This window comes from Thamnophis sirtalis, unplaced genomic scaffold, assembly GCF_051295495.1.
Source record: "Thamnophis sirtalis isolate CommonGarterSnake01/CBP01778 unplaced genomic scaffold, rThaSir2_p1.2 scaffold_15, whole genome shotgun sequence".
Lineage (NCBI taxonomy): Eukaryota > Metazoa > Chordata > Lepidosauria > Squamata > Natricidae > Thamnophis > Thamnophis sirtalis.
The window spans coordinates 33,223,279-33,246,389 of record NW_028261395.1 but is presented as its reverse complement, the minus strand read 5'-3'; the positions used below and the strand labels follow the sequence as shown (position 1 = coordinate 33,246,389).

The 23,111-nt window shown below is 39.1% G+C and overlaps 1 protein-coding gene across 2 annotated transcripts in view; it reads right to left on the bottom strand.

Moving 5' to 3' along the window:
• The window catches only part of TET1 (tet methylcytosine dioxygenase 1), a 103,400-nt gene that overhangs the window by 3,923 nt on the left and 76,366 nt on the right, over positions 1–23,111 (bottom strand). For both annotated transcript variants that reach the window (XM_087702231.1, XM_087702230.1), the window contains 6 exons: positions 22,388–22,596; positions 20,156–20,306; positions 13,684–13,773; positions 12,775–12,912; positions 9,786–10,107; positions 7,240–8,471 (listed from right to left, as the gene is read on the bottom strand). In XM_087702231.1, the coding sequence (XP_087558357.1) occupies positions 7,363–8,471; positions 9,786–10,107; positions 12,775–12,912; positions 13,684–13,773; positions 20,156–20,306; positions 22,388–22,596 (2,019 nt within the window). In that variant the 3' untranslated portion in view covers positions 7,240–7,362. The remainder of the gene's footprint in view (positions 1–7,239; positions 8,472–9,785; positions 10,108–12,774; positions 12,913–13,683; positions 13,774–20,155; positions 20,307–22,387; positions 22,597–23,111) is intronic.

The following is a 23,111-nucleotide window of genomic DNA, read 5'->3' as shown; positions in this document are numbered from 1 at the left end:
CACTCCAAATGCTCTCCTTTCAAAACAAGCAAGGATTCTGTAGTTAGTATTTCATTTGTCCTAACCACTTAATCTCTTCAAACATCAGCAAAGCTTCGGTCACCGAGTGAAGAAAACAATTTGTTCCTCTTCACTCTGACCTTTCCTAAGCCTCAAATCTGCTCAGGGGGGTTAGAGGACAACCTAAAATAAATTCAGGGAAACAGTGAAGTGCAAAGTCCCATTCTGTGAGTAAATGTACACATGACAATGGATTTGTCACTACAGTTGTGAATATGAATTCAATTAATCAATGTCACTGTGCTATTTAATCGGGGCCATAAGAAGCACATTGCATAACTGAATGACAAGGCTCAGAGGAAATGATCACATCTGAATGTAATTAATAATATAATGGTGTGCTCTTAAATAATGTATTGATCTGGTAGAAGCAGCTTTTCTATCCTTCTTGACTACATTTTAGTTTCGCTTAATGATGAAAACTGAAATCTAACATTTGAAGGGCCAAAAACCGGTACTATTTCCCTAAAGAGAGAAAAGCTGGGGCCTTCAAACAATGGAAGCTGCTCAAAACAAGTAACATACACCCGATCCAGAGCTGGATGCAAATTATGTTTTCCTCTCAATGCAGTCAATGCCAGGGTTAACTGAAACTCCATTGATCCTTACTTTTTAGCTATGGTATTCACTTTTATTAGACTGAGAATATGAAGGTCAAAATAAATTTGAAAAGTAGATAATACACAGTCATTGTAGAGACTGCTGAAACTCCTAATGCATTGCTGAATTTAGATAATAAATCTGTGAGTTTATAATGCTTTAAGTTTGTTTCTTTAGAAATAATGTACCAAAATGAAGTTAAAGAACAGGTGTTTAATACATACGAGATACAACTATATGCCTATATCTGATGATTTCTGAAAACACTATCCCAGAAATCATTCTGCTTGTGGCAAGGATACTTCTAAGCAGAATGGAAAAGATGCAGTAGGATAGGTGGAAATAGCTCAAAAAGCAGTAAGAACACCACATTATTTAAATGGAGAGACTTAACAATATCAGCTGTCACATTCGTCTCAGTGTACCAAACCAAGGTTAAAATACCTTAGTGCCAGTCTGTAAAGGATATAATAGACTGTGAGGCTCATTCCAATATTTGAAACAACCAAGTCATCTACACAAAGTTCTAGCTGGCCGCAAAGAATGTTTAGGAATGCTCCTAAGGAAAATTCTACCTTCTATGGTTTCATATTTATGGTAGATCTTGATACATGTAACTGATATTTCTAGGTATAATATTGCATTAAGTCAACATGTTCTACACAGAAGTGTGACTAGTGAGTTTAGGATTACAGCTGGTGGCTCTTGTGAAGCCTTTCAAATTGCTTCAACCAATAGGAAATTTAAAAAGGGCAAATGCTTTCTTTAAAGCATTCATCATGCATGCTCGAGGATTTCAAGCTATTTCTCCTTACCTCTTCATTAAAGCAAGTTGGAGCAAATATCACGACAACTTATTATCAAAAAATTTATTCTCTTCAAATGGAGTTTTTTTATGTGGGAGATATTTTTCTGTCATTTTTCAAGGGTTTCAATTTGTATTATTTAATGCAGATTCTGAATACATGGCACTGCAAAGTTTGAAAATGCCTGCTTTAGAGATATTGATGTAACTCCTGGGTTTTTAAAATCTTTATTTTTTTAATATAGCATTTTTAATGAGATGTTAGTATGTTTTGACAATTAATTGCTTTGATATTTCTCATTTTGAAGGGGTCACACACTGAATGTCTGAAATGCTTGTTGTCAAATTTAAGTAACACTCCTGCGTTCATCACAGGACCAAAATCATTAGATGCCTCAAGTGTATTTTTTACAGACAATTTCATCAAGAGTCTTATTCCAATAAAATCTTGAAAACTATGCATTTTATTTCCTTTCTTGGTCTGGCAACTCCAGACAGCCACATTGAACCTTAGATCAACTGCCCAAGAAATTGCTCTTACAAAGTAGATAAAGTTATCATAAATCTTTGCTGCTACAAGCTAATTCACAAAGTACACCAGTGTCTATGATAAATATTTGAAATGCTACAATAACTTACAGCTGTATATACAGTGTATTCTCACTCTGCATGCATGCTTGATGGATGTTGGCTTGTAAAACAGCAATTTCAGTGAGATAATACAATGAGAAACATTACTTTTCAGATGCAACCACCATTTTGTAAGCTGTATTGTTTTTACAAATTTATGATAATTAAAATAGATGGCTGAACCCAGACAAAACTTTAACAATATTTCTTAATTTCAGCAGTATGTTTTCTATGTTTGGGTAATCTGATTTATCTAATGAAACATTTATTAGCTGCTAAAAACAATCATGTGTTTCCACCTTTAATTCATTCTATGCAAATATGCCCTATGGCCGTGATGGCGAACCTATGGCATGTATGCCGGAAGTGGCATGCAGAGCCATCTCTCCTGGCATGCCAGCCATTGCCAGCTGCTTTTCTGGGTTCTGGCATGCACATGTACACCAGCCAGCTGGTTTTGCGTGCGCAGGAGTGCCAAAAACTGCAACATGTGCATGCACACGTCAGGAACTGGAAGCCCAGCTGCTCTTCCAATTTCTGGTGCTGCCAGGGAGCTGCTCTTCCGGTTTCTGGTGTTCACCTGTGCGCACGCTCCTGTTTCAGCACTCAGTGTTGAAAAGTTCGCCAACACTGCCCTATGGAACCTTATCAGTGGACTTCCAAGTAATAGATTTTATTCCTTGCTGTCTGATTAGGTGGACATGTGGTTTCCCTATTGAGCATTGTTGTTTAAGAGCTGATATCTGCTAGCAAATATAGCAGTATATTTTCTATAGGTTTATAGGGGAAAACACTAAACTACTCAAGCACAGTAATTTGAGATCTATTTAGAAATGCCAAATCTTCATAATTTGAGTCAGTTATTTTTCCACTATTGCCACAATCTGAATTTTCTGCTGTAATATTTATATAAAAGGAATCAAAAGGAATTTAATCCTAAACAGTTTATTAGTAGTGTATCCCCATAAATGTCAAGTGGTAACAATACCGTCCTACATACATTCATTTAGAAATCAACACATTATGTTCAATGGGACTTATTATAAGCATAAACAGATTGGCAAACTAAAAAGCATACTAGAAATTATAACTGACAGACGGGTTGAGCAAAACTAGGATGAAGTGTAGATGTTTTCCACATACACTGTGAAATATTATCCCCAGGATCCCCCCCTCAGAATTACTAGAAAGCATGATTAAATTAGAAAAAACTATACAGATGAGTTGCTGGATGATTTCACCCTACGTATTGTAATGACAGCTATTATGTTTAATAAATTTCAGGTTCACAAAAAATATGCAATTCTTAAAATGTAAAGCTAAGGCACACAAAATTACCATACCAATTAATGTATATATCCAAGAAGCAGTAAACTGCTGGTAGAAAATGATATAATATTGACTTTTATTATTTACAATTGTTACATAGTCTCTATTTGAACTAATCATAATCTTTGAACTAAGAAAAATGCAGCATATGGGTTTTGTTTTTTTTTACAAAGTTTGTTTTAAAAAATATAAAGATTGGGTTGTTTTTCTCTTTATATACTTTTCTAAAATGTTATGACTCCAGTTGTTCAATAAGCTGTTGCATAAAGATTGCTAGTGATATTGTGACTAAGTATGAAGATCTGATCTAAAATTAAGTTTGAAATCCATGTTTGATGATATTCGGAGGGTACCTCTTTGTACAATTATAAATCATAACAGGTTGAACTTTCTCAGCCCTCACCAAAGTCAGTGAAATTGGCTGGATTGCACACTCCTGATTTTAGTAGAACATCTCTACATCTTAATACTCAGTAACTTAGGAAAATTTCTCTAATATCTACAGTGTCTGCAAGATGAAATTTGTCTGTGTATGTATTCAGCTGTCAAAAGTGGAAATGCACCAGGAAACATGAAGATATCTAGCACCAGTCTTGCCTGACATACATACATATCATTTAACATGATCAGCATCATCAATAATTGCATTAATCACCTATTAAATGAGAAATGGAGAAGGGACAGACATCAAGCAGCATTCAAACATGCTGTTTTGTCTTCACTTTGCCTAAAATGTATTTGTTCTGCTAGATAAAAATGTTATATGTAATATGCTTGTTTGCATGGATGAAGTTGAGAAGATCTACTACCATGTGAGTGTTGTGGATGATGGATGTCTTGAAGCCTTTGACCAGTGTGGATATCTAGTATTACACAAATGGACTATGTGAGTAACTGGAATAAATTCCACATTCTGAACTTCAGAATCAGAGGTGACAAAGAATAAACCAATTTTCCCCAACCTAATGCCTTTAATATATTTTTTACTTCCACTCCAATAGATCGCCATTCAGCAAATTCTTTGGAGAAAGCTGGGACAAACTATATAAATCAACTATTTTTCATTTTCCTGAATTATATTTTCAGATTAAACACAGAAGGGTAGACATCTAATAATAAAAGCAGCATGTCTAGATTTTATTAAAAAGCAGATCTAGAAATTTGTTACAGCACCACTATAAGATATTATCAAGTATGTTATCACAAATATTTTATTTCTGGTTATTCTGGTGGCACTTATGTACATCATGGAGCAGGAATAGGAGAGAGGGATGTAAAATCAAGAGTTAACCTCATATGACTGCCCTGATTAAATTGGATTATTAGTAAATAGCTTCATTCTTGTGTATAAACTAAAGGGTGTGTTTACTCAGAAAGGCTCATAATATGATAGCAGCTGGCCAATTCAAATCACCACAAAAAAAGAAAAGCCTGAGATAGTCTCATAATGTTTAAAATTAAGATGCTGTCATTAGGACAAATGGATGCTAGGTGATTTAATTAATTTATTATTTGGAATCAAGGTCTGGTTCACATCCACACTCAGCCCTACTCAAATTGGGATTGGTCAAACTCACTGGTTTAGCTTCAATAATGTTATGTAATTCAGACCATGGCATGGAATTAATTAAGACTGATAAAATCCCTGGCATCCAGTTGTCTAAAATTATAATCTTGTTACTTATGGTAATTTCTTCTTCCCTTTTTTTTCATTCCAAATATACCAAATTCTCCTGATTCTAGTTGACAGAAGTCCTGAGCTGTATTTTAATAGTTCTGCTTCTCATCGAAACTGAGAAAAGTAATTTACACCACACATATCCTGTTGTATCACATTTAAGATTTTTGGGATTTAATATTAAAAGCTCTATGATATTGGATCATTTAATGCTGCTTCCATTAACAAAGGATGTGGCCATTCCAAATGAAAGGTGCTAAGAAATGAGAAGCGGTAGCAAGATGTTGGGGAAAACCCAGCCGTGGTTATATCTGTTCAGCTAGTTGGCAGTTTTCAGGTCTGCTGGAAGACATCATTCTGTCTCTAGCATTGAACTGGGAATTTCAATCTAGTTACGTTCTGTCTACAAAATGGAACTCTGCCTTGCACAACTCAATCCCTTTAGTCAAATCCCCATTTAGACTTACTATACCTTGGCAGTTGCCTTCCCTGGTTCTTGACTGAAACACAAAGTTGATTTGATCAATCCAGCCTTTGCACTTAGTAGTTCAACTAACAAACTCTGGTACATGAAGTGCAAGCTGGAACATTGAATAGTGTTCCCAGGTTGGAAAAAAATGGCAAACTCTCTGAGCCTGTAATGCTGCATGGGTTACCATTCAGAAAAGAGTATGATGCAAAGAGGAAATGGCGTGTTGTTACATGGTTATTTTGCCACCAAGAAGTCAGACACTATATTCTGGATGGGTCTCCAACACAGACCGCTACCCATTACAGACCTTATTTCCTGGCTGGAGATATCAAGTGGGATGGGGAACTATGCATGTTTTGTGGAATTGATCACTTGGATATCTCAGTGTGTCTTATTCAGCGGTGAAGGAGAGGAGAAAACTGATAATAATAATCAGATGTTTATTTACCTGGCAGAAAGCCCACTGAACACAATGGGATTGAGCTTCAAGTAAACCTGCCTAAACCAGGTTGATGGGCAGCTCCCCACTCAAGAACATTTTGGATGCATAATAAATTCAGATGTATCCTACACTGCTGATAGGGCAGAGCTCTTAAAATCCAACATGTTAACAAGGCATTGCAATTTATGCATTGAGGCCCTAGAAAAAATCTTTCCAAGTTGGGTAACTTCAAGATCTATGGAACGATATCCCTGGATGAGGCCCAATTGTATTGTCCCATAAAACTTGGAATGCCCCCTATGAGATAACATTTGCCCTTATTGCTCAAATTATAAACTCTTTTTTAAAAAAAGACCCTAGAAATACAAGTATAGATAAACAACTTAATTTATATTTGCAAATAATGAATTTTCTGGACTTTATTACCCTTTTTATTTAGAAACAAAAGCAATGGAAAAAAAGAGAAGGGAAGATTCTAAAACCCAAGTATTTTCAATATCTATGAATTGATGTAGCAATATGGAACTTTATATAGTAAGAAAAAATAAATTCCTTGGTAGAGAATGCACAAACCTTAGACAAATGTGATCCTTATACTATTTCAAGTTAACTTTAAAAATAGAAAGTGCTTTTAAATATATATATTTATATGTATTTACATTTATAACCTCCAATCATTACTAGTGATATTTGTTTGCATGTGAATGCATGTGGATCATACACACATGCACAAACTATACATACATGAAAAAAATCTATATACAAATAAATCATCATTGGTTCTTTCTCCTTAAGCTGGGATTCACAGCAAGTGATTGGAAGCTGTAAGAGCAATGGCACCATGAAGAAATAAAATCAGCTTATTTTTAACTGTTCAATATGATTAAGCACCAAGAGCTGTGTATAGCTAATACTGTCTAACTTGATTTTACATAATAAAAGATGAAATCAGTTAAAATCTTTATGAAAAGTCTATTTATAATAAACAGACGATTCAAAGCACCAAAGTATAAATTCCAAAAAGGTAATAAACCAAGTAATTCAATCAGTTAATAATCTAGCCAAATTTTCTTAAAAGATGTGTGCATGCGTGCACGTGCATGCATGTGAATACACATGCACACACACACATACACACACACATATATATATACACACACACTTGAGAATCACCAGATGTTAAAATATATAAAGTCACAGTTTAAAAACAAAATAATTTTTACCTCAGCCTTCAAAATGGTTGAGATGAACAAAGAGTAAACCATATGAGACTTTGTTCTTTAACAGCACCTTTAGGATTGTGTAACACTGCTCCAAGGCAAAAGTTGTGTTGTTGCTATAAGAGCTTATGCCCAATGGTTGTAGGGCCCTGCAACTTGTGTGAGGGCATAAGTAGACACCGTTAGAATATTATCATGAGTTACTGTTAATGCTCTGCGAGATGGAATTTGGTTGAATTCATTTTCTTTGTAGAAAATCTCTTGGGTTGCATTGGTCTGATTTGCATTCTTGTCAGTGGCTGGCAGACCGGTGGCTTCAGTTCCTGATTTTCTAGCTTCCTTCTCTTTTGCTCTCTCTGCCATTTTGGCCTCCCACAGGGCTATCCCATGTTTTGGCTCATTTAAGTTTTTGTGTTGGTAAAAGACTAGAGAGATCCGTGTGGGATGGTTCCTGTTGGGCTTTTTAAGAGGCGTGGTGGCATGAAGTTCGCGCCGTGCACATTCAATTAAGATGGAACCATGGGATGGTGCTACAGCTACCCCACCAATGTCATTGTCCAAAAAGTTATGCTCGCTGTCAGACCACATTTCTTCTGCTTTTTCTTCAGAATCTGTGTGCTTTAAGAGCTGGCCGCTGGATCCGTTTTCTACACAACTTGGGCTTTGCCGTAATCCACTCTTTTGCATGGGGTGCTCTTGGGAAGAACCATTGCTAGAGACATCTTCTGGGGTGCCCAGTTGCAACATTGATTCACAAGAGCTAGCTACCTGGGACACAGAAGAGGACTTTAAGTTAACTTCACAATTTTGCTTGTTAACTAGTTTGTGTTCAGCGGTCAGGGGCAGATTCTCTCTGTTGTCTGGTGACCTGGACATAGTCAGGTCTTGAAGAAGCAGAGGCACACCATTTCTCTTCTCATCCATCACAATTCCAGTATAATCACGAGTGGACATGTCAAAGTTATTGTTACCTTTGGATGTCACGTGAGGTTTATTACTACTGCATTGTAAATACCCGTAGGGAGTAGAAACATCTTCTTGGCTATTAGTTACTGGCATTAGACTACCACTTAATGGAGAGCAAGAGGATAAACTATCCAGTTTTAAAGGAGAAGATGGAGAACGTTGCTTCAATGGGGAGCAATCGGTAGCAATCCCTAAATTAGGTTTTATGCTTGGAAAGTATTCAGCTGTCTCCATTTTTGTCTCAGGTTGCACTATATTTATTTTGGTCCCTAAGGAGAAAAAAATAAATAAACTGGTTTCAAATATAAAATTCTGTCCCCCCCCCCCAGATGTTTGATAAATACATTCACGTTAATCCATTTTAATTAAACCCATTTTAAACTCATTTTAATTCCTCCTCAATGCAGACACGTTGCAGTTTGGCAACACATTTTCCCTCACATTTCCAAGTTATATTTTTTTCCAAGTTAGAAATTCTTTTCATGAAAATGAAGATGCTTAAAACTTAAATAACAACAGCTTGCACACTGTACAGAGGTATCAGCAGCTGTAGGTAGAGGTGAGATCCTACCGGTTTAACAACTGGTTTGGTGATTGCGGGCTTCATGCACCTGCTCGCTTACTTCGCTCATGCATTTTTCCTTCTGCATTACTGCTGTGGAGGAAAACAACTGAGGCGTGGCAATCCTCTCTGCTGTGCGACTCAGCTGAGAAGATATAGGTAAGTAAAGCACAGGGGCAGGTGGGCGGGCCCACTTGCTCGTCGGAGCAAACCGGTAGAATCTCACCCCTGGCTGTAGGGCTTTGCCATCACGTATTTAAACCAAACATACTTTTATACTAGGTATAATACCGATAGTCCTCAACTAAGTACAGGTAATCATCGACTTAATAACAGTTCAGTTGGTGACTGTTCAAAGTTATAACAGCACTCTTGCACTCTTTAATGACACGATTCACTTAACAACTGTAGTGATTTGCTTCACATCTGTGGCAAAAAAGATCATAAAATGGGGCAAAACTGACTTAACTATTGCCTTTTTTGGGACAATTGTGGTCATATTTCCAGGACTACCTGTGTATATATAGTACTGAAATGCTTTTGCTTTCAGTATTTTACTTTGTTCAATTTTTATACTTTGCATTTTAGACACACAAATGTGAATGTCTATAACGGTGCCAAACTCAAGGCCGGGGGACCAGATCCAGCCCCCCCCCCCCGCGGGGTGCTTAGATCTGACCCACAGGGCTGCCCTGCAAACAGCGAAGGACCGGCCCATGATGCCTCTGCCAGTGAAAACGGAGCTCGTGGCCCTCCAAGCTCCGTTTTCACTGGCAGAGGATTGCAGGAGACAGTCGTAGCCGAAAACGGAGCCTAGGAGCCCATTTTCACTGGCAGAACACTCAGGCAACCACATGCGCCCCAACATGAGTGACGTTCGCTGGCCATGTCCACCCTGGCCCACCCAAGGTCAAACACAACCCTGATGCGGTCCTCAACGAAATCAAGTTTGACACCCCTGTTCTATAACATACTCATATCTATCACTATCAGCTATTATTTGAAGCTCTGTTGTACCTACCTGAACTTTGTGATGCTCTCTTAGTATTTTCTGGCAATCCATTTTTTCCCCTTACAGCAGCAGAATGCTTTTTTTCAGCTAAACTTTGCTTTTTTGCATCTGGTTTTTTCTTGGTTGCCCTACGTGGCTCAGCTAACATCCTCACTTCGCGGGGGAAAGCAGTTAGCACCTGGATTGCCCCAGTTTTAATCTTGGCTTCCAGCCCTTCTTCTGTGCCAAATTCATCTGTTTGTGATATTTTGTAAAGAGGCAATACATGAAGTTGCTCATCATTTGGTATCACACCTACTATACGGTTGTCTTCTTTTGTTAAAGTACAAACCTTGCCAGAAAGGGAAATAAGCAACTATTAATACATACATATACACAGAAATACACAAACACACTTAATCAACTTCAGTGAAAACTATAAGTGAATGTTTAAGCTAAAAGGTTGCAAAGACAATCTATTTCATCTTCCTTGTAATGATTTTATGTATGTTACATATAAAACATAACTAAACCTACCCAGAGAAGGTCCTCGTCTTACAGTCATTTGTTTAGTGACCAGCACTGAAAAAAGTGACTTGTGACCATTTTTTAAACTTATGATTGCTGCAGCATCCCATTGGTCAAGTGATCAAAATTTGGATGCTTGGCAACTGTCATGAATTTATAATGATTGCAGCAGAGGTGGGCTGCACTTATGTTCACAATGGGCTCGCTGGTTGTGAGCGTGCACGCGCCCTCACTTCACTCGCACGCAGCCCTTTGGGACTGAAATGGAGCGTCAAACATGCTGCTAATTAACTCAGGCAGCTCTGGTGCGTACAAGCAGGGGCAGTGCGGAACTCAGCTGCACAGCGAGGGCAGAGGGAATATGAAAAGGATAGCGCAGCCAGCCAGCGATCACAGCTAAGGGCTCGCCCAAAGCCATGTGACCCTGCAGCAGCCCACCACTGGATTGGAGTCTCTTGGGGTCATGTAATCATCTTTTGCAATCTTCTGAGAAGCAAAAGCAATGGGGAAGCCAGATTCACTTAACAACCATGTTACTAACTTAACAATTGCAGTGATTCACCTAACAAGCGTGGCAAGGAAAGTCGTAAAACGTGGCAAAACAAAAACTGTCTTGATTAGCAACAGAAATTTTGGGGCTCAATTGTACTTTCAAGTTGAGAACTATTTATATATAGTTTCTTTATTATTTATATATAGTATGGTTATTATTTATGCAGCCTGACATTAAGAGTACAATCCAATAAAGATCTCATGAAAAATATATTTGATAATTCTTGCAGAACATTTCTTCAACCTAAATTGAAGAAATGAGAAACAGAGTTCTGTTCTTTTAGAAAACAATACAAAGAGGGATTGGTTTGATCATAAAGAAGGAATGTGCCTCAACAGGACCACCAAAAGCCAGTCATCCTTTACTTGGCACTCTTCAGATGCTGGACTAAAATCCCCCAAATCCTGTGCTGGGTGGCAGTCTGGGTACACTATCTAACACAACTGAAGAGCTGGGGAAGGTTGCATTGTCTTGAACCAGCCTGTACTGTGAAAGAAAAATTCCTCACCTACAGAAGCCCAGATAACGAAGGCCATTTAATGTAAGATTTCCTGCTGAATGGTGTGACTAAAAACACACATTTGTCAGGGGAAATGGTCAGAGTTAACCTGTCCAATAAGCCTTGTCTTGCCTGGGCTCCCTTATGCCGCTGAACTCAAAAGCAAATAACTGTGATGGCAAATCTGAAAAGCCAAAGGATTAGAGTTCCCCTTCTTAAAAATGAAAGAATAATGCATCAAACTGGTTTGGTGGCCCAATGGAAACCAAATGGACCAAATCTGGAGTCCCTGTATCGAATACAAGAATTTGGTGCATCCCAAGCTCCTCCTGGGCTGCAAGTCCTGAGTTCTGCCCCATGAACGGCAATTAAGAAGGCATTGGTGCTGCCTGGAGTAGCGTAATCCTTAAAGAGGAAGTGAGTCTAAGAGGAAAATGCAAAGGGGGCTTAGGGGAAGTAGGCAAGACATCTGGGACTTGATCCCAGGCCAAATCTGTCATTGACTAGAATGGTAGACAAAAGGCTGTGTCATTTCTTCCTCAACATTCCTCCATTCTTCAAATCACAAGCCTGCAAGGACAACCGCATCAGCGCTGCTAAGTAGCTTATTTCACGAAGAGCAGCTCAGTCGAGGCTGCACAAAAGCTCAGGGAAGGACAAGAGATTCAAACATTCAAAGAGATTTCTTTTTAATGCCCTCATTTATAACAGAGGGCTGGAAGTTCCTACCACAGTCCTCAAGACTCTGTATCCTGCCCCTAATTCCTGCATTAACATTTTCCACTGGAGGCTGTTTCACTCTTGTTCTATGACTGCGGCCTGCATTTTAGGTCTTGACCACAATGATGGGAGAGACCCCCTAAGGAACAGATTGATCAGCAAATGCTAACCATCCAGTCGGAGAAGCCGGCAACATTCCTGCAGCTCAAGGCTGGGAGCTGAACGTCAAGGCTCACTGCTAAGACCTTGAGGAATTTCCTGGATACTTGACTTGGCACAGCTTGACTAAGCTGTATCCAACTTAAGGACCTAAAGAACCCATACAATAAGTTAGGTAAGAAGGTTTACTGCCTGCTAGGAAGAAGCCGTAAAATAGTTGATTATCTTCTGTCAACATGAAAGTGAAATTCCTTTTTTATTCCCACCGAATTCTGATCCAGATGCTGCTTCTTTCTCCCACCCACCCATTCCTTTTGTTTCAGCGATATTTGTGCCCTGCACTTTTTGGCCTTGAAGCTCAGGGGATTGACATCTCTGCCCTGATAAATTATTTCCAACAACTTATGGCATTGTAACTAAAGATTTAGAAGTGAATTTTGTACGAGACTGCAAAAACTAACTCTCAAGCAATATTTAACCTCAGTAACCAAGAAAGTTTATTTAAAATAATTTATTGTACAATCATTGCACAATCATGTCATTTTCCAAATTTCACTTACCACAGTACTTCCATTGTGCATGTTGTGAGTATCCTTGTGTGCGTGGGCACAGAAATCAATGCAAGCTGTCACACCAGAGAAAGGCCGGCCTTTCTTGCTCCCAAGACGACAGTCAGGACCCAGATGCTCATTCTCCACCTTAGAAAACAAGGCAACAGGGTCTTATTTCAGAAACAGAGTAAAGCATGTTGTCAACATCATTACAATCAATGCATTTATACATAACTAGCTGATAACCCGGCACTGCCCGGGTATTTATTTATCACAACCCTCCTTCTATGAATGTCGCCGCAATTTCTAATGTTGGATTTTCCCCCTTACAGAGGGAACCCCCTTGTGGAGTACTGTGAAGCTGTTACCATGGCAACTCCACAGCGCTGTACAGTAGAAGCCATTTTTAAGGCAGTATGGTAGAAGCCATTTTAAGGCACAACAGGCTGTATCTTAATAGAACACACACCCTGCTTTGTTTGCAAACCAAGGTAACACCAGACGCCAAGTTGCAGTTGGACCGTTTATTAGCAAACTAACATAGAACTACGACAGACAAAAAGAGAGGCCGTCTGATGGCTATTTTTAAGACCGCTATTGGTGGCCAGCCAATCTGCAGCTATGTTTAGCGCGCCTGTCCCCCAGCGCGCTGGAACCAATCACCGAAACTCGGCTCAGCCCAGGTCGGAAGTCCGAGGACGTAACACACCCCGAGGGATGTGAGGGGTTTCTTACCCCCACAGTTTTTGTTTCCGGAGTGTAAGTAATCTGTGTACCAAATTTGATTGAAATTGCTCGAGGTGTTCCAGAGTTATGCTGGAAAACAAACACACACAACACACACACACACACACACACACACAAACAAGCGCAGCCATTTTTATATATATAGATAATATGAAATATTCATCAACCTACTTGGTTGTGGAAAGCATCAGGGGCAAGTTTTTGATATAATGGAGCCACATCAGTAGCTAAAGTCTGTAAATTGTTTTCCAGATTTTCTTCCTGGAAATAAAGAAAGCAATTACCCCATAATTGCATTGTTTATGAATAAAGCAATTAGTAAAAGCAACCTTAATTGTAGCTTATATTTGATACTTAAGTTTCCTACTGTAATAGTAATACTATCCATATATTTAAAAGTAGAGCGGACAAAGGGGAAAATATTTCTTTCTTCTTTGCAAGGAAACCATTTCTTAGCCCAACAGCTATTAACAATGTTAGAAAGCCTATCAGGTTGGCCATGAAATAGTGACTTTTCTTCCTTCAATATACTGAATACAGGTAGTTCTTGGCTTATGACAACAATTGGAACTGGATTTTCCATTGCTAAGTGATGTGGTCATAGAGCATGACCACATCGCTTAGCAACAATTATCCCTGAAGTTCCAATTACCATTGTAAACTGAATCCCATAGTTGTTTGATGAGACACCTTTCTACTGGGGTCCTACAACCACAATTGATGAAGAAGCTGGCAGGAAGTTGCAAATCCCAGGCCAGCAGGCATTTGAGTGACTTCTGCTGTGTGAGTTTGGGGGGGGGAGGGATTAAACAGTGGGGGTGGGATGCAGGGTAGGCTTGGTGACATTTGGGGAGAGGGTGTGATGATATGAGAGGGTGTGTGAATGGCACGCAGATCAGGAAAGGTGCATGGAGGTATAGCATGGATCTGGGAATGTGCTTGAGACTGTGGCATGGATCAGGCAAATGTGTAAGGGTGCAAGTGTATGTGTGTGGCATGTGAAGGTGCAGAATGGGTTGGGAAGAATGTATGAGGTTGTAAGGGGGTGTGCTAGATATGCAATGTGGCTTGGGGAGGTCGTGTAAGTGTGAAGGACAGGTGGGGGAGAACTGCAAGGGGGTACCTGAGAGCCACAGTATTGTTCTGACCTAGGCTTCCCAAGAGCATGAAGCAAACTCCTTGTCCCAACAAAAACCCCTTTTATTAATTTACCGTGAATTCTGCTAATTCACATGAGCAAAGTCTTTTAAGGGAGGACTTATAGTCACACTTTATCTGGCTTGGAGAGCTGCCAGGCCAATATCTGCAAAACGTGGCAAGGAGCCTCGGAGAGTCAGGAGCCAATTAAGTGAACTAATTGTCTCCTGCAAACTCCACTCCCCTTTCACTCCTCTTTTATTTCCTCTGGGAGGAGCTATTCATCATCCACCTGTGGCCTTACTCCTAAGTCGATTCCTGTTCTTTAACTGTTCCCTTCGTCTGGCAACTCTGCGCATGAGCACACTGGGAACAGGCTCCAGCTGTTCGTCTGCCTCACTGATGTCTGACTCTGAAGGTAGCAGATGACTGGCATAGAGCTCTGGCACCTCTCTCTGCCTCCGACACAGAGCCCACATCAGAGCTTTCCCTAGACTCCAGGACTCTCCCATGTTCTTCCCCAACCTCCTCACAGTCCAAATCTGCTGCCAGCTCTGCTGGCCGCTGGCAGGCCACAACAAGCATGGCTCAGGGCAAGTACATGAAGGCCAGGGACAGTGCACAAGGGTTAGGAATGTGTTAGGGAATGTGTTAGCAATCAACCAATGGAATGCCTTGCCTTCAGAAGTTGTGGAAGCTTCATCATTGGAAGCTTTCAAGAAGAGACTGGACTGCCATCTGTCAGAAATGGTGTAGGGTCTCCTGCTTGGGTAGTGGGGTTGGGACTAGATGACCTACAAGGTTCTTTTTAATCTGTTAAATTCATGGAGGATGTGAGGGTCTGTGTGAGAGACACAGTAACTCTTGGAAAGTGTGTGGAGGTGTAATGTGAATTGTGTGTATAGGCAGGGGAGAGTATATGTGGGGCTAGTGCGCAGGGGTATGAGGCATGGTGAAGGTTGAGGTGAGTGTGTGATGACTTGAGTGTTGTGTGAGAAGAACAGGTGAGGGAAGGTGCTTCAGAATATAGGATGGGTCAGGGAAGGTATTCAGGGTGATGGAGTGACTCAAGGGCCACTGTGAGGCTGTGCAAGGGTGTCTGTAAAGCTTGGATAGGGTGCAGAATGATTGACAGCACACAAAGGCTGCAGGAGGATGTGCAGATGAGGGAGGTTTACCTCTGTAATGGGTGTGTGATCATGGGGTGCTGCAGTAGGTCAGAAATGCTCTGAGGATCAATCACAACCATCATTTGTTCAGCACCATCATAACTTTGAATGGTCACTGAATGAATGGACACAGATGAAGGACTACCTGTATAGAATTTTAAATTTTACTACATAACTGACAATACAGCTATTCAACTTTCTCTTTTTTGTTCGTTTTCATATTGTGTTAAAAATAATTAGAACTACTCTAAGAGGATTATTTTATTATCCTCAGAGGAGAAGAGACATAAGATGGAAGATAAGCAAGAGTTTCTTCAAAGGGACCCTTTGAGTCTAAAAAATGGGGACTCAGTAGATCAAACTCAACCTCTTTCCAGAAAGAGGCAAAAAGGAAAAAAAGCACAAAACAAATAATAATTCAGGGGTCTACAACCACGGCAACTTTAAGACTTGTGAACTTCAACTCCTAGCATAGCCAGCTGGGAAATTCTGGGAGTTGACATTCACAGGTCTTAAAGTTGCCAAGGATGGACACCTCTGCAATAAATGCTTTAAATATATATTACTAAGTTAGGCTTCTGGCTAACAATAGAACAACAAATATGTGGCCCATTTTGTACTTGCTAAAGCCAATATATCAGTTTAGCAGACCAATATAGAAGCCTTAGAAAGTATGAGATTCAGTGCCCAGGTAACTAACAAGGCTAATCTCACTAAGTAGACATGGACCTGTCTAGTATTTGGGAGGGGAGAATTTCAGGAAAGTATTTTCAGGCTGTAAGATTGATTGGAAAATTGAAAACACATATTAAAAGAGGGATAAATTGACCCTCTATTATTCCCAAAAGAATTCTTGAAATGCACCCATCAATTCAACCACGGAAGTGAATGACTCAACAAGACTTTTACATTATAAATATTTAGGTTTGGAAAATATCCCATTATTTAAAACAGAGTAATATCCATTAACAATGTAATGAGGTAATAAAAAAGCAGAAGAATATCACAGGTGAATTTACACCTTAACCTATGCACAATGTTCAAAGGAGTCCTATTTCTCAAGCTGAACTTACTATCAATTTTGGCTGTAACCCTTGAACAATATGTTTCATTAGATGGTTACACTTTTACTATAAAAAACAAATGAACAAAAAACCCCAAGAGCTTAAGTTTCTCCCATCCAGATCCTGTGCTGTGAATAATTGTAAATGTGGTTTGCTGAATCTTACCACCCATAATGTGCAGTTTATAGACTGATTGGATTCATTCATTCCATAAAATTATCTCACCATAATTCTACATGATGCTTTGAACCTGGCAAGCTATAAGCAAGTCACGGTTCAAAGTTAACTCACTTGTTATGCTAGAAAGCAGAACAAGTCAAAATTAAGCAGAACAGAAATGAAAGAGCAGCTTTAAATTCTTCTTTGTACAGCAGGAAGAGGGCAAAGGCAGGGGGCAACTGCTTCTTGTATCTCATTCTTTTTTTCTTTTTAAAATATATTTTTATTGTTTACATATAAATACATTGAATGCAGTGTAATTGTCCTGGCATTTCCTTGCCATAAAAAGTGAAGACAAAAAACCTATATACTACTTTGTTTCCCCGAAAATAAGATAAGGGACTTATTTTCTTTTGACTCCCAAAATAAGCGCTTGGCCTTATTTTCGGGGAGGTCTTATTATTTTTGAGGTGCAGGAGGCAGTGAGCATGGTCACCTCATGGCTGCTTTGTGTTGCAAGATTTTTGGGGAGGGCTTTTTTCAGGGGAGGGCTTATTTTAGCGCATGCGCTCAAAAGCCCAATTGGGCTTATTATCTGAGGAGGTCTTATTTTTAGGGAAACAGGGTATTTTAAACAGTGCTAGTGTTGTACAGTTATTTTTGACCATCATATTCTAGAATATCAACTTATCTATCATTTTAATACCTCCTTGAGCACTATTGAGCAGAATAAGTAAATCACAATAGCACAAATCCACATAAGTGTGTTACCTGTCCAAAAATTATTCTGGACTACTTTCTAGACAACAGATGTTTCTAGTTTTATCTCTATACTACAGGCTATTCTTACCTAAAGAGCATAATTTTATACTTCTTTACATTTAACCTCATCTCACTCCGTCCAGGGGTTCAAATGATCCATATCTGTCTTTACTTTCAATCTATCTTCTTCTGCATTTGCATTCTATACCTCCTAGCTTTATGCCATCTGTAAAATGATCAATATTTAATATTTAGCTAAAATAGAAGGTTCTAATAAAAACAATGACAAGAAGAACTTTCATTTGTTTGCTCTATGAACTTTTTGATCACCCGAAATAATTGTACAACCAAGTGCCTGCTTCAGGAGTATGTACTACGCTGGAAGTTAGCAAACGTGTACATAACAAGAATTGGCATTTGTGAAATGTTCCATATTTTAAAAATAAGGAACATTTTTTATAAAATGGATTGCTCATATACATTAGTCACTGTGAATGTGCGCATTCAATCTTAAAAGGAAAATAAAAGCATACTCTTAATTAATTTTAAGAGGCGAGATGGCGCAGTGGTTAAGAGTGCCGTACTGCAGGATACTTCAGCTGACTGCTAGCTGCAGTTTGGCAGTTCAAATCTCACCAGGCTCAAGGTTGACTCAGCCTCCCATCCTTCCTGCGTAAAATGAGGACCCAGATTGTTGGGGGCAAGAGGCTGACTCTGTACACTGCTTAGAGAGGGCTGTAAAAGCACTATGAAGTGGTATATAGGTCTAAGTGCTATTGCTATTGTCCAGCTTAGTGTACCTGCTCATACTTGTCAGTTTTTTGACAGATAGGAAGCAATAGGTGAGGCTAGGGAAAATTACATGTGGTACCTAGGCAATGAGCCCCAAGGGCTGAGAGCTGTTTTCTCTCTATACCAATGAATGCACCTCAAGGAAACCTTCTGTTAAATTCTGAAGTTTGCAGATGACATAAGGGTCATTGGCCTCATTCGAGTTAGTCATGAGTCTGCAGCATGTATATATAGACGAGAGGTTGAAAACCTGGCCCTGCGGTGCAGCTATAACAATCTGGAGCTAAATATGCTTAAGGCTGTAGAGATGTGGATTTTAGGAGCAGCCCTTCTATTCTACCACCTCTTACCATATTCAATAGCACATTATCAGGGCTTGAAATGGGCCCTTAACATTAGAACCATCATTATAAGGCACAACAAATATTCTTCCTGTGTCAACGCAGGACATTCTGGAGCTGTTGGTGCGGTTTTACAGAGGAATTTTTGAGTCGGTCATATCTACTTCTATAACTGTCTGGTTTGGTGCAGCAAGTAAACAGACAGGTACAGATTCCAATGAATAGTTAAGATTGCAGAAAGAACAATTGCAACCAGCCTGCCTTCCATAACAGCCCTTTATATTGCGTGGGTCAGGAGGGCTGAGAAGATATCTGCAGACCTTTCACATCCTGGGCATAAACTATTTCAACTTCTTTTCTCGGGCACAGAGGGCCAAAACAAGTAGACACAGGGAGAGTTTTTCCACTTGGGCCTTCACTCTGCTGAATAACTAATGCTCACACTGCTGCCTAAAGCTAGTATGTATTTACCCAAGTAGTATGGCTGCAACATTATTGTTATTTATACTTCTTATTATGAAGGATAATACTTCATACTTCCCCCTCCTATTGGCATTCTTACTGGTGTATTATTACCAATAAGAGCCGTGGTGGCACAGTGGTTAGACTGCAGCACTGCAGGGCTAACTCACTGCTCACTCCAGGAGTTCAATTCTGAGCAGCTCAACGTTGACTCAGCCTTCCATCCTTCTGAGGTGGGTAAAATGAGGACCCAGATTATTGGGGGTAATATGCTGACTCTGTAAACTGCTTAGAAAGGGCTGTAAAGCACTATGAAGTGGTATATAAGCGCTATTGCTATTGTTATGATTATCATTAATCTGTTGCTTTGCATGTAGACTGACAGCTTCTGCACTGGAGACACATTCATTATGTGTGTAATCACACTTGACCAAATAAAGTGTTCAATTCAATGTGTACAAATTGGTAAATTATGGTGGATGGATCAGAGTAATGAAAGCATAGCATTTTGGAGGTGACAGGAGCTGAGATTTTATGTGCTTACTTACATGTAAGACAAGTCAGTACAAGTGATTTACTGTGTATGAATAGAAATTGCTCGTTGTAATGCTTAGCTTGCTCATCTAAGCCACATAGAGAGGATGTAATCTAACGTGATTCCACTCATTCTGAAAAGCTTAAAACATTTATAATACCTGTGCACTTAAACCGTAGCATTAAAATTTGCATTATGGAAGAAGGAAAGGAGAATACTTACTTGGGAGTGATCATCTGTGAGAAGTCTAAATTTTCTGGGGATTTTGCTTCTGGCAAACTTACAGCCATTGTAATACATGCTCCAAGAACAGCCAAATGAAAAGGATGCCCCACATGTCTCTGGGTCGAGACCTTGACAGGCACAAGTACGACTAGAAAAATTAACCAAAAGTAGGTAATCAGCTAGTTGGGCAAGATCCTCATCTTCAACAAATTGATGCCCCAAATCTCTGTCAATCTAACATATACATTGAAAGCTAACATCTGGGGAATTCTTAATTTTAGATTAATCTGTGTTATTTTGAATGGAATAGACTAGACTAGAGCAAGACAAGCATGTAGACCACTGGCTGCTTCTGATTATGACCAGTGTAAGAATCAATCAGATCTGATGAATCTCATGCTGCAGGCTCAAAAGTGGCTTTTTTCTCCTTTCCATCACAGGGTAGACAATCACTAAACATTTAAGGCTCTAGGGCAGTGTTTCTCAACCTTGGCAACTTGAAGATGTCTGGACTTCAACTCCCAGAATTCCCCAGCCAGCATTTGCTGGCTGGGGAATTCTGGGAGTTGAAGTCCAGTCATCTTCAAGTTGCCAAGGTTGAGAAACACTGCTCTAGGGCTTTGCCAAATACCTTGTTGCTATCACATCAGATTCCTCAGCCATTGCTCCCCAATCAATTATGGGTGGAAGCAATAACAACTTGTCTATAATCAACTTTAATACATTTTTCTGTAGCTTGAATTTAACATTACACAATATTACACCAATAGAGGTGGTCCTTAATTTACAACTACAATTGAGCAGTGAGACAGTTGTTAAGGGAGTTTTGCCTATTTTACAACATTTCTTCCCACAGCTGTTAAGTGAATCACTGCAATTGTTAAGTTTGTAACACAGTTGTTAAATGACTGGCTTCCCCACTGATTTTAATTGTCAGGTCACAAAAAGGATCACATGACCCTGGCAATTGTCATCAATGAGTCAGCTGCCAAGTGTTTGAATTTTGATCACGTGACCACAGGGATGATGCAACAGTTGTAATTGTGAAAAATGGCCATAAGTCACTTTTTTCTGTGCCTATGTGACTTTGAAAGGTCATTAAACAAATTGTTGTAAGTGAAGGACTATCTTCAGGCAAAGAGGCTTGAAGGTAGAGCTACCAAAGTGAATAGATACTGTTAATTGGGTTTATGAGAAATAAATAGTGCACTTCTTTGTGGCTGTGTATTTTTTTCATTTTTAGATCATGTAAAAAAATAATAATGACTGTGCCATCACTGAGGCAGCTTCAAATTGCCTTCCATACTTAGTTGCTAGTATTATGGAAGACTCAAACATGTGTAGTACAAAGCAAGTTTGTTTCGGTTGTAGAAAGTTCACTTCCAGAAAATGACTGACCATTCCTGGAATTATCAAATTGGGGCCTTCTAAGAGAACATCAAAAAATGTCCTGATTGGAATGCAAAAGTTTGCTCCAACCTTTCCAGGATTAAAGTCGGCACATGATTACATACTTTAATTTGGCTGCTCCGGTCAGTAGGAGACTAAGTAAATAACATACATTTATGTGAATTATTTAGAATAATGGCTACATCAGATAATTAGGTTTCTTCAAGCTTGGTTTCCAACTCAAATCAGATTTGAGTGCCGAGAACAAAGTACTGAAGTTTTGTTAGGATAGGAATAAGATACAAGCCTCATTTCAGGCACTGTATTAAACAAGCCTGAAAGGGAATTTGTAAGATTTAATTGCAGCAGCTGTCATTAAAAGCAATTTGGAATGATGAAGCAGTGGTACACCAGCACACTGTTTCTTCACATTAAGAAAGTTTCAACTATATTGAGTTTATATTTTGCCATCTACAAAAAATGTAGAAAGAATGTGCTTCATTCTATTTACCTGTAGAAGACATCAAAAGCAAGATAGAAAGCTGTGAGTAACAACAGAGGACATTCTTTAAAAAATGAAAGAAAAATTATATTTTCATATAATCGGTTTTTGCCTGGATAAAATAATGAAAAATGAGAAAGTTCATTTTGGTCCTCTTAACACATCATACCCAGAATGCTATCTGCACTCTACTAAAAAATTAGAAATTATTGTGTGCTTCTTTTTCAATTGTAATGACCATAGTGAAGACTGTCAATCAAGTAAAATTATTAGTCTCTCATACATCCCTTATATTTTAAAATATGCTCATACTATGAAATATTTTAAAGCGTACTTACTCTTCATTTAATGCACATCTACGGCTAGTTGGACAGCCATATTTTCTGAGACTCTGGGTCAGTTCCTTATACAATGTGTCAGCAAGAAGGTGAGGAATTCCTTCCCAAGCCAAAATAAGTATCACAATCACAGCCGTTTGGCAGTGATGTCCTGCACGCTGACGAACTAAGCACAGCAATTTTTCTTCATCACCACTTCTCCGTATCACCTGGAAGACAAAGGAAGGGTTTGCAGATTAATCATGGAACATCCTAGAATGGAAATCTAGCTATTATCTCTCTAGAGCTATTGGCTCTCTAGAAAGAGCTATAAGGATCAGCAAATTTAAAATAGATGAGAACACGAAATGAGCACCAAGCCCTATAGTACACATTGAAAGGCAAGGACTTTAATCACCTTGTCACAGTTGCTACTCTCATGTTTTTGACACCCACCTCCTCTACCTCAAGGACAGTCCAGATTAACAGAGTTGGAAGGGACCTTGCAGGTCATCTAGTCCACCCCCCTGCCCAAGCAGGAGACTTTACCTAGGATCAAACTCACAACCTCTTGATTGTGAGGCCAGAGCTGTAATTGTCTATCACAAGTTTTTTTCCCTCTTATGGATTTCATCAATCTTTCACTGGTTAATTAATCAGAAGATATCATAGTTTGAAATCCCTTTCAGACAGTTCTTATTTCTGAAATTCCAATTATATAGTTTTTCCTAAAATAAGATCAAAA